Source organism: Anthonomus grandis, chromosome 11 (genome assembly GCF_022605725.1).
Source record: "Anthonomus grandis grandis chromosome 11, icAntGran1.3, whole genome shotgun sequence".
NCBI classification, from domain to species: Eukaryota; Metazoa; Arthropoda; class Insecta; order Coleoptera; family Curculionidae; genus Anthonomus; species Anthonomus grandis.
This window is the reverse complement of record NC_065556.1, coordinates 22,444,993-22,457,548: the sequence shown is the minus strand read 5'-3', so window position 1 is coordinate 22,457,548 and position 12,556 is coordinate 22,444,993. Positions and strand designations below refer to the sequence as shown.

Sequence of the window (12,556 nt, the reverse complement as noted above, 5' to 3'; positions counted from 1 at the left end):
CGCACCCTCCGACCGCAATAATTAGCCACCCCAATGTCTCGACTGTGTATATTGTCAATACGGGTAATTGATTTTCCGTGAAACTTCCCAATGCTGTAAACTTCTAATAGTATTAAAAGTTATAATTGGGAATCCTAAGCATGTATTTTTATCGTTAATCCATTATCATTTAACTTTTGAGGTTTAGGGAGACACCTCTGGAACTTTTTATCCCTATAAATTTAAAACCGTTGGAGCAGTTAAAATTTGATATATTTCGTATACTTTATTTTAATAAAAATGTACTCTCTATTGGTTTGTTTAAACATTGCCGTTTTTTTATTTTATTTTATTCGTTAAATGCGCAATATTTAAAAGCTTTTTTCTAAATTAACCAACTAATATACGAATGGAAATAAATAAATTCCTTTTATAGTTGCATGGTATGAAACTCAATAGAAAAGCACGTTTTATTTATAAATGGCTCTATTTAAACAAACTGAGAGCAGGAGAAAAACAACTGGGTGACATTACGGGGTGAATACCATAACAGTAATAGATATGTTTCTATTGATTTTTATATCTAAGGAGTATCGTGTGATTTTTCGTGAATAATTGATGCATTTCAGAGTCCAGTGAGTTTTAATTTCTAGTTAAATTAGAACCAAAAAGACAAAAACCTTGTCATTTTAATTTCGTATGCAGACAAGCCCTAAACCCAATATTCACAACCTCAATTAAACGATTAAATACAAAACTGGCTTTAATACAGTAATAGAAAACCCATCAAGTACTATGCAGACTAAAGCTCGCACTTAAACTAAAATAAACATTTCCATCGAACAATTTCCTTTAGATCCCTCAGTCTGAACCTTAAAATTTTACTCTATATATTTCCGATAAATTTCCATAAATTTGATTTTGTAATCACTGCGTAATTGGACGACCGCCACCGAAGGGCTCTATCAATAATTGCTTTGGCTTAACATAACATACTTGAGAGGCAAGTTTATATAATGTACAATAACATATTATATATTTGCTGTAGACCGGATATGGTAAACTCAACGTAAACAAAACATTAATAAAACGTATATTTTAAAGCAAATTTATTTTCTAATTGAACAAAAAAAGATCAAGAAAAAAGCAAAAGTAGTCACATTATCGAAATTTTAAGTTAGTTATTTGTTTCTTATTTTAATTGCTTTAATAACATGCGTCTATGTTATTTCGAAAAACTAATAAAACTAAAGGGTAATAATCCTATAAGATCGCTCGTACATAATTGGCTACTTACCTCGTTGTTAACAAGTATGGCGGTATTATCAAATACAACGTAATACCATATGACCCATAAAAAGTTGTTAATGGCAAAAGAGGTGAATAAATTCATGTGGATGAGTATACGAGCACATCGCAGCGATCTGAAATAAAAACAAATAAAGCTGTGAAAAAGGATCATGAAGAGTTTTTTTTTGCTGTTTTATTTGTGGACCCCTAGGCTTATCTGTGATTCACCCTTTATTGGTTAGATTTCGGGTCGTTTAGGTCGGATGAAATGCTGATTATGTGCTTATAGCGTTTTTTTCCTCGAAGGAGGTTTTATGCGTTTTACATACTAGAGAAATAGAAGATCACAAAAGGAGGGTGTGTCTTTTTTTTAAATATTTCAGTTAATTTAGCATATTTTTTTCATTTTCTTTTGTTTGCATTTTAATTATTATCCTTTGATTCTGAAGCTGCTCCGCTCTGCTTATACTAAAATTTAACTAGAAATTTACGAATATTTTGCTTTAAAGGGTAAAAAATATATATGAAATAAGTTTAAATAAATATTTTTGAATCAGGTTCTTAATTAAAATTTTAAATTCCTATTAAACTAATTTGATAATTTTTAAATATCAAATATTTTAATAATATTTTTAATTTTAATATTTTTTTATTTTAAAAGGAGACAAAATATCATCATTTCTTAATAAACATTAAAATTCAATGTTTTCGTACTATGTTGATTTTTTTTTGAGCTGTTAAATTGTCAATCAAAATTATTTATTTTTACACTATAACATATATTTCTAGTAGTATTTTTAATTGTATATATTAAATAAATAAATTATAAATATAAATAAAATATTTCAAAATGTTCCATTTTTATTTACCTTTTAACTACTTTAGAACTTACTATAAGAATATATTTTTTTTTTAAATATTAAAATATTTAATTTCTTAATAACTCTTACTCAAATATAAATTTAAGTTTTCCTCAGTTGTATTTTTTTATTTTTTTTTATATATTATATTACAATAGATGACTTTTAAATAATATATAGACTAGAAATTTCAAAACCAAATTAATTAAGAATAAACGATACAGTTTTTAAACTGTATCTAATTTCTTAAATATTTTTAAACTATTGTTCTATTAAAATGTTTAATAAACTAAGTTCTTAATTTTAAATAATCAATATTAATCTGAAAATATAAATATTCTTTTTTAATTTCAATTTTAATTTATTAACTAATCAAAGGAAAAATGTTGTAATTAAGATTAAAATATTAGATAATTACCATCTGAAAATAGGTCCATCTGGAAAAATAGAATATATATATTTTAAAAATCAATTTAAGAACTTCATGCAAAATATGAATTTAATATTTAATATATAATATTTATTATGTATATTAAATAATAGTGTAACTCTTATTATAAAGTTATGGTATTTTTTCTTCAATAAAAGCTTATTAATTAAATAACAGAAATTAAAATTTAAATAAATATTGTCTTTTCTAACTATGAATAAACTGTTTTAAGTATTACTGTTTTTCAATCACTTTCTTAATTTTTATAAAAATTTAATAAAAATAAATCTAAATAAAATAGAAAATACAACACTGGCGTCACAAAAATGCACACAAGAAACGACATCGTTAGGAAAAGGGAAAAAGAAATATAATTTAAAAAAAAAACAGAAAATTAAAATTAAAAAAAAAATTAAAAATAATAGTGAAAAAAATATATAAGAAGATGAACCAGTACAAGAATAAATAAGGAAAATTAACAAATGTTAAGTAGGACCCTAAGTAAACTAAAAATAATGTGTATGTAATAGTTTTTTACGTTGAGGCATTTCTTTCCTGTCTCTTTTATTCCTTCTTTCTCTGTTTAAAAAAATCCTTGGTAATTTAAAGATCAAGAAGGAAAATAAAAAAATATGGCAAAACTAAAAAAGTTAAAAATTTAGTATGGTATAAGAAAAATAAAGGTTTTGATAAGTTGAATGAACAAACAAATATCGAAACAACTAAAGAAAAAATAATTATTTTTTAAATAGGGTGAAGTGGGGTAAATGTAATCAAGCCCTATCATTTTTTTATAACGTTTTGGAACATATTTTCTTCGAAATTCGAAAATATGACCTTTTTTTATACCCATATTACTTTTTATTAACCTTTTAGTTCCAGTTTTAAAAATTTCCCTTTATTTTTTTTGTACTTTGATATTTATAATAATTTTGTGAGTGCCTTTTAGGAATTTTAATTCCCTATTACTACTGCTAATATTAGTATTTAGTTGTAATATTTTGCTCCCTTAGGTAATTTTCGACAAGGATGTTGATTCTGCTATCAAATTTGATTTTCGATACTTAACAAAAAATGTATGCCAGCGATTACATTTACCCCACCGAAATACGCATATGGGGTAGGTGTAATCACTGAGACTGGGGTAAATGTAATCACTGACTAGATTTGCCCCAGCCTCCTCCTTCTTGAGTTTTAGGAAGTTTACGTAATTAGCCTTTAATTCAACCAAACATAATTTCTGCAAATTAATGTATTTTTTTTTCAAACAATTTAGGTCATGTTCTTTACCCTTAGGTTATTTAAAATGTTTTTCCTTTAATTATCTAGAATTTTAGAATAGTTGTCTAATAGAAAAGCTTAAAGAGGTAATAGATAATAATAATAATAATAACTTTTTTTCTTGAATGTCTTTCAGGCATTAAAACTATTTCTATTTTATTATATTAACAAATAATTTCCTTTTAATTTCGCTTTATATTTTTAGATTTGTAGTATTTTTTCATATATTCAACAAAATGTTTTTTTATTTGACTGTAGAAACTCCTTTCTTATCTTCTAGGTGTTTTAAAAATTTTTTAATGATTTTTCATGCTTTTTGCAGTCTTCCAGGCATTGGAACTAATTTTGAATTTTATTTCAGGCCTCCAAATTTATTTTTATATAATTTAGGCATTTTATATATTTTTTCTTTATTTTCCAGTAATTTGCTTATGTATTTTAGAGATATGACATAGTTTTTTACTTTATTCCAGGAATTCGTACTTTAAATACGTGTTTATGATTTTTCAGGTTTATGAAGTATATAACAAGGGGAAAAAATTCGAGTTTTTTTTAAAATTGAGCTTTCAATTTCATTTTGGCCGTTTTTATTTTTAAAATATTTTATTGTTCTAATTAGATTAATCTTCAATCTTACTTATTATAGGCGTTTGAAGCAGAAATAATTTATGCATTAAAATCTCTAATATCGAACCAATCAAAGTTGTATAATCTTACAAGTATTCTTGTTAAAGCTTATTATTTCTATTGTGGGTTACAACGGAATCCTGATTGGGAATAAATTAAATTTCTCGCATCTCAAATCAATGATCAACTAAAGTGGGTCATATAATTTCGGTTTTATTAAGGGTAGATCACACCAACGGATTGAAGTGAATAGTCACTTATAAAATTAGTATTAATAACATAGTCACTTATTAAATAAAAAATATGAGTTTAATTATATCTTTGATCCCGCCTTATATGAATTTTATGCAGATATCATTGTTTAAAAAAATAATTCAAAATTAGCCAATGCAATGGCAAAATGTAGCAGAAAAATTATGATAATGGATCATACCCATATTTATACCAATGTAACGGTTTAATATACGTGTAAAACAGTAGTTACAATAAAAATTTTATTTTCACAAAAGATACTTTATGCAAAAATTTAACCGATTTCATAAATCTTGCTAGGGAAAGCTAACGGAAGACTCATTTTCGTAAATAGGCACATAAATATGCATTTTATGCCCGGAGGCGTACAGCTACATTCTCTATGGTTTGTGGCTCACGAGCGCACTAATGCTATTTCCGGTTAGTTTAATTAAATTATATAATTAAAGTGCCTTCATTTCCAACGACGTTTCTTTCTTTTGAGTGACATTTATATTTAATGTGTTAAGCTTTTTTTCCTATTAAATCAGCATAAAAAGGACATAAAATTCGGCAGTTTTAAAAGCTTTAATAACTAAAATCCGGCTAATCAACATCGCCATGTGTCACGTACACTTTATTGTTTCCAGATTTTTAGTGCTTTCATGTAATGCGTGGCCCTTTGGACATGATGTTCGGGCACAAGTTTGATGACGATCGTCGCTTTTTAACGGCCGATTAATTGGATTCGCTATGCAATTTTGCAACTTTTCATTTGGAAATGACAAAAAATACTCTTGAATGTTATATTAAAAAAAATTTAATGGGAATTTCATTAAATCTGCCACTTTATTTGATACAAAAAAATCTCCGAAAAATCCATTGAAATGCATCCAGTGATTTACTAAAACGGATATCTACCATACTCTCTAGATTAATATAATATGTGTCGATTTTAAAATAGATTTTTTGGAAAATTGGAAAAAAGCCTAATTACATAAACTCCTTTTATTTTATATTTCTATTAGAAAGAATGTGGCCTAAATAATTCTATTTAGTTTGGTGGATAATGTTACTAGAAATATTGACTTTTTATAAGTCATGATATATTAAAGGTTGTTTAATAATTGTGGGCACTTGTTTAAAAGTTGTAGTCAAAGAATAAAATATTAAGATGACTTATCTCTTTTAGCATCAGTACTTTCGAGAGTTTATCTATATGTAAATTTTTTGTAATTACTGCAAAATTAAAAAATTCAATATAAATATAAATAGAAAATTCTTCTAAGTATAAAGCTTTTTGGAATAATTTAGTTATAATAAAATTTAAAAAAAATTGTTTTTAATAGAAAAAAAAATTATTATATTTATTTTTAATCTAAAGTTAAACAAGCATAGACAAATAAAAGACAAGAAGTAACGAGGGACTTTAAATGCAAAACAGCTTAATCTAAATATTTGCACATTCTAATTTAAAAAAAAAAAAGAAGAAAACACTAATTGTAAAAAAAATACACTTTTTAACTATAAATTTTACCCTTGCAAGGCCCCCATTTGCACTGTTACACTTTTAAATGCACTTTATACAAAGCCACTTTAACCCCGCCATTATAAAGTAATTTATTACCGACAGTGGAGCTTTTCACTCTTTTGCAAAGGATTTAATTTTAGAACGTGACTTTCTTCTCACACAAAAAATTAGAGAAATAGAGACTGTTCTAGAATACATCCTAAATAAGTAACAGGATATTTTGCTGTGGTCGAGAATATGGAAACTGTTATTATTTATGTATCTTGTCTTTTTTTATTGACATTTTACATGCATATAAGGCAAAGGCATTGTAATACCATGTGTAACTTATGCATAATTTAAATGTACACGACATGTCAATTTTTATGCCCATGGGCATTCTGTTTTTTTTAATGAGTAAAAAATGTAAATTTACTTAAAATCAAATATTCCACTTCAGAGTCAGAGGTTGCACCATAAAAATTTACGAAACTGTGTTATATTTTGCAAACATAGTTCATACATTTTAATGATGCATTGAAACTTCGCGCGACTTTCATCTTATTTCTAAGACTCTTAACATTCGTGTGCTTTTGCAAAATTAATGGGAGTAGAATGCATAAAAGGCAAAACCCATACAAAAAGCACATAAATCCTTTTCCGCATCGCCGGGTTCCCAAGTTTTTCTTTTTTTTTAATTTAAAACGCGCCTGATTGAAACTGGAAGTCTTTCACGTTCTTTTTTGTTTTCTATTCAAATAGTTTACTAGCAGTGTGTCCAGCAGTTCGACCGTATATACGTTGAAAATGGAAATTTCTGAACGTAAATCTCGCACTGGAAAGTGACTTTTTCGTGTCTCGCCTCTTAAAGTCTGGACGCCGGTATGTCGGGATTAAAGTATTAGAGAGCTTAAAGGCAACTCGAGTGAAAAATTGAAAAAAAGTGCCTAGGTGAAAAATATGGAATGTTTGTACAAGAAAACGGATGTTTTTTAAATTAAATTATTACGAAGTATAAATAAAATTGTTGTGCACACTTTAATGCAGCTTGCACATTTTACTGTATACCTAATTTACATAATTCATGTAAATAATGCTGGTGTTTCCATAATGTAGCTTCTATTGTTTTCACGGTAACATAAGAAACAATACATTCTCGCGCTAAAAGGTTTTGTCTTAAGAGGATTGCTTGCTTGTGAATTCATGTCTCCGATCAATCTGAATATTGTTGTGTAAACATAACTGACATTAAATTTAAGCACTTTTTCGGATTTAAATTTAAAATTAAAATTACACTTGAGTCCTTGTAGTGGAGATGATTTTTGTTTGAGAATTCTTTAAATAGTATGGAGAGGTAACTGAACTGCAAAAATAAGTCAAAATGAAGATCAACAAAAAACTTATATTTTAGGATTTTATGTGTTATATATATAGGAGTGATGTGATCAAACTTTAATACGTTCCCTGCTCATCGATTTTTTAATAAGCACCGGTGGTGCTGAGACAGGAAAAACTTTCGTTTTTGAATATTCATGTTTTTACGTATTATTAGTTCAATATAATTCTTTTTTATGTGGTTTTTTTTCTATTTTTTTTGTAAAGAAAAATCACGACGCACATGTGGCGGCTTGAGCACTCGGCCAAGATTTTAATCACTTAGTGCTCAACGACGCCTACATGGCGTCACTAGGGACCATTTATCAAATCTCTTGTGACAAAATCAACAACAATAAACTCTAACTTAAAACCTATAACCAAAGATAATACTACTACATGTAATAGTAGTGTAATAGTAGTATTATCTTTGCTATAACAGAAAATAAATAGTAACATATATTCAAAAAACAAAAAACATTATCTCTATGCAAAAAATTTAGTTCATGAACATAACGAAATAGAAAAAGTTTTTTTTCAACTAGAATATTAGAAAATATATTTGGAAACTAAATTGGTGCAACACTTAATAAAAAAAGGAACTAAGTATTAACAAAAAATATTTTATCTAGTTTCATAGATAAAAAATGCATTTTTTTCGCAGTCTTCTATCTCCTGGGCCCTTTTCTAGTTTAGATGGACCGTGCTGAAACCCTTGGTTTTCTTTAGATTGACCTGGCTTCTCTTTGGCTTGGATTTCTGGTACCATTGCTTCAACTATTGATTCACGGTATACTAGAAACGACATCTTTGGTCTAGAATATTTGTTGTATAACATATAGGAATTGTACAACATAGTCTCCATAATATGAATTCCTACTTTTTTATACCATCGTATGGTTTTACGATGGCTGGTGTAATAGGACTGCATTTGATCTTGTAAATCTATACCCGACACATAATTGTTGTATTGCACGATTGCAAGCTGGTTTAAATTTATTAGTGCCGAATCTAGACAAAACTTCTTCCAATGTATTTTCATGCTCCGTACTAATATACAGTACCTCTCGTTTGTCCTTCCATTTACCTACATACACATTTCCTCCATAACGATGAATGGATTCGCCAGGCTTTAGTTTTGCCTTACTTACATCTTTTGCGGTTTCTTTTCTTCCCACCCGCAAAGTACCCGTGCAGTACATATTTTTTTCCAACAATTGTCTCGCAAGAGCCACAGAATTGTAATAATTATCCATGTATAGACTGTGCCCCTTATCCCAGTAATTCCTCATAAGATAAAGGACGACATTAGCGGCATGCCCTCTACCGCCCAAATCATCAAGTACACCAGTATATATTTGCATATTTAAAACAATGCCACTTAACTGGGTCACCAAATAATATTTAATTACGTACTTATGTTTTTTATTTTTTATGTACTGCTGAAACGAAAGGCGCCCGCGCCACAAAAGCATCGATTCATCTATTGAAAGGTTCTTGCCCGGAAAATAAACCGAATACATTTTATTGTTAAAAAAGTTAACTAAAGGCCGAATTTTGAATAACCTGTCACTTTTTAAATCTGGGGAATTTTCAACAAAGTGTAAGCATCGCAAAATAATTAAATATCAGTCTCTACTCATATATTTCCTGATAGGCAAATTGAGAAAACGACTGGAACGCCAGTAATCTTGCAATCTAGGTAACTAAAGAATTCATTTAATTCATAAATAAAGTCATTTCTTCTTTATCTACAGATTTCCATCGACTAATTCTAGACTTGGGTCCCGAGGGTTCGTTAAGTAGCACGTATTCTGCGTAAATCTTAGTTTGTCGTACTAATATTTCAAAGAACTCGTCGTCAGCCAGGAGTAAAAAAAAATCAACAGGTTTACCTTCACCAGGTAACGGTACCTTTAATTCTTGCTTACCAGTAAATGTAATTTGCCTAAGATTTGGGGGATATTCTGTCTATACTAATTATTTATTTTCCACATTACCCACATCATCCAATAGCTCCATGTCGCTTTGCGAGACAGTAGACATTGCATCTAGACATTCGTCAGATATTCCAGATGAATCACTCCAGTTGCTGCCTGAGTCTGGAAATGGCTCCTCATCACTCGAACTTGATAAATATGCTAATGCACGCACGCCGTTTCGGCGCCGTTCAAACATAAAATTAAACAAAAACTTGTAGCACAACTTTAAAATAAAACCCATAAGAACGTGCTCTTACGAAATCATAAGCATTACTGCAGTGCTCGTCGATTGGCAGGTAGGTATATTACAGACAGCATGAGGCCGCCATATGTGCGTCGGAAGCACTCGAGTAAGAATTGCTAGGGCGCCACATGTGCGTCTTGAGCAACGAACGTGTTAAAGGTTAAACTTGGCTTTAATGGAGATCCAACCATCAAGTAAACACTCTTCCTTACATTGAGCAATAAGCCATATCCAGATGACCAAGTTGAGTGTCATCAGAATAATTCGAGTTAGAGCAAACCTGTGATGGAAGATCTGAGGTGTATATAGCAAAAAAAGTGGATCAAGATTGAAACCTATGAAACTCCTTGAAGAAGCAACCGATAATTCTATTGTAGTCCATTCACTTCTATAATCTGCTTCCTAAACCTAAGATATACCGAAAAACACCTACAGGCATGATCAGAGAACCTAAACTAATGAAGCTTAGCCAAGAGCATCTCATGATTGATAAAATTAAATATCTTGGTATAGTCTAAGAGAGGAGATAAGTGAGGCATCCATGTTCCTGAAGTAATGGTAATCTTGCTGTTGTTGATATACCAAAACAAACCATGAAACCTGACTATATTGTAAGCAATATGTGTTTAGGGGCAACAATGTCTTTGATCATGTCCGCTACCAATAGCTCTAGCCAAACATAGGTAAAATTATAGGTTTGTAAGTGCTATAGCCCATTAAATGAGGTAATCCTTGCTGCTTTGACACAAGGTCTCACTAGTGCGGTTGTCAATATGACTGGATATTTCCCCATTTACAAACAAAGGTTAAAAATCGAAGAATAGCCATATTACCTATGTTGGCAAAGTGATCACTTATAGCAGTAACATTCTTTATTAGTTGCAATGAATACTTCGATAGTTGAATTTTATATAAATTTTCTTCAAATTATTTGGAACTTTGTTCAACTTAAAAGTCATAATTTTTTTTTTCTCTTGTATTGCATAAGAAAATGCTTAAGATTTCGGTAATGATTTTTATCTGCCTGGGCGAAAATGCTCTTATATTATTTAAAGCCTTTTTTTTCAATTTTATAGTATCAGTTATATAAGGTTTACACTGTCTATGAAATCTAATTGTTCTTAAAGAAAAAAATTATTCAAAAAACCAAATCAGTTTGAGATTAAGCTTATCAAAGGTCTCATTAATAGATCCCTGTCCTAATATTAAGTTAAAGTTAATAATCAAACAGCACCCTATTGAAGTTACGGAAATAACTATAATTAAAAAAGAGTAAGTTTAAATTGTTCAAGTGTCACATTTAAATAAGAGTACACAAGCCTATGGTCTGTAACTCGATTAAATCAACTTCAAACCACGATCCATATAAATGACGTCAATCAAGCTTACTCACTCTGAGTCACTTGAGTTGGCTCATTAATTATCCGGTACAAATTATACATTTGTAAAATTGAAATGAACACTACAGTCAAAAAATTTACATTTATATTACACAATATAATGACAATGTCGTACAAAAAAAACAGTGTTGTTAGCAATCTATCAATGATACCCAGTTATTTATAGGTGTAAGAACAAGGCCTATACATAATAGCTAGCCAACAATAAGTCAGTAAGATTATTAAAAAATAATGAAATCACTCGCCAATTAACCACACAACCCTCCATCTCTTGACAAGCGATCGCTACGAAATAGTGGATAGCCAGGGGTACTAAGCATCTGATTTTCTTAGAAAATTCCTACTTTTATAATTTATTCCTTTGATACAATTAGGTGTACATATACCCTCGAATATACGCTGATATATTAGCCTAGATACTATTGATGAAGTTGTACTTTATTGTTTTATAATAAACACATAAATTGACACAATTTTAGTAACAACATGTAACAAGTTATTATTTTCTTTATTTTCTATCTTCTTTAAGTTACTATCTTGCTTGAGAATTCATGTTTCCGATCAATCTGAATATTGTTATGTAAACATAACTGGCATTAAATTTAAGCACGTTTTTAGATTTAAATTTAAAATTAAAATTACACTTGAATCCTTATAGTGGGGATGATTTTGTGTTTGAGAGTCCTTTAAATAGGGTGGAGAGCTAACTGAGTTGCGAAAACAAGTCAAAATGAAGATCAACAAAAAACTTATATTTTATGTGTTATATCATATTCAAGTCTATTTTCTTCTTCTTTTCAATTTTTGAGCTTGTGAGATAGTAATTAATAATTTAATTTTTCCTACAAGTGACATAATACCAAATAAAATAAGTAACTCATTATGAATTCATCACAACCATTCAGATTTTACTTAACATATAACAAATTAACTTTCTCTTTTATTTTTCTTACGGTTTGTAGTCTATAAAATTGATTAAATCTCTTTTACTCCCGTACATAACAAAAAGCCCTATTTTTTTATAATCCTTTTCCATTTTCCTATCAAGCACGTCAATTATCCAAATTTGATAAATCCAATATAAGGAAAACGAGTATCTCAAGATTATTTTAAAGCCGCCCTGTCTACATATACCCAAAGTGAAAATCCAATTACTAGTTCCTGACTATACGGGAGTCTCTTGACATTTTTCCCCTGCGACACCTTAGGTAAAAAGACTTAGAAGTTCGATGAATTTTCCTCGAAAGTTTTCTTATACAAGAGTATATTTGAAGACGCGGAATTAAATGGAGCTATCTTAGTGGGATTAAGTTTAATTTTAAAACAACGTTAAAAGCACTTGATGAAT

The 12,556-nt window shown here is 29.1% G+C and overlaps 1 protein-coding gene across 5 annotated transcripts in view; it reads right to left on the bottom strand.

The window, feature by feature from the left end:
• Positions 1 to 12,556, bottom strand: part of LOC126742054 (calcitonin gene-related peptide type 1 receptor) — a 106,824-nt gene that overhangs the window by 40,566 nt on the left and 53,702 nt on the right. For all 5 annotated transcript variants that reach the window (XM_050448577.1, XM_050448580.1, XM_050448579.1 and 2 more), the window contains exon 6: positions 1,277 to 1,403. In XM_050448577.1, the coding sequence (XP_050304534.1) occupies positions 1,277 to 1,403 (127 nt within the window). The remainder of the gene's footprint in view (positions 1 to 1,276; positions 1,404 to 12,556) is intronic.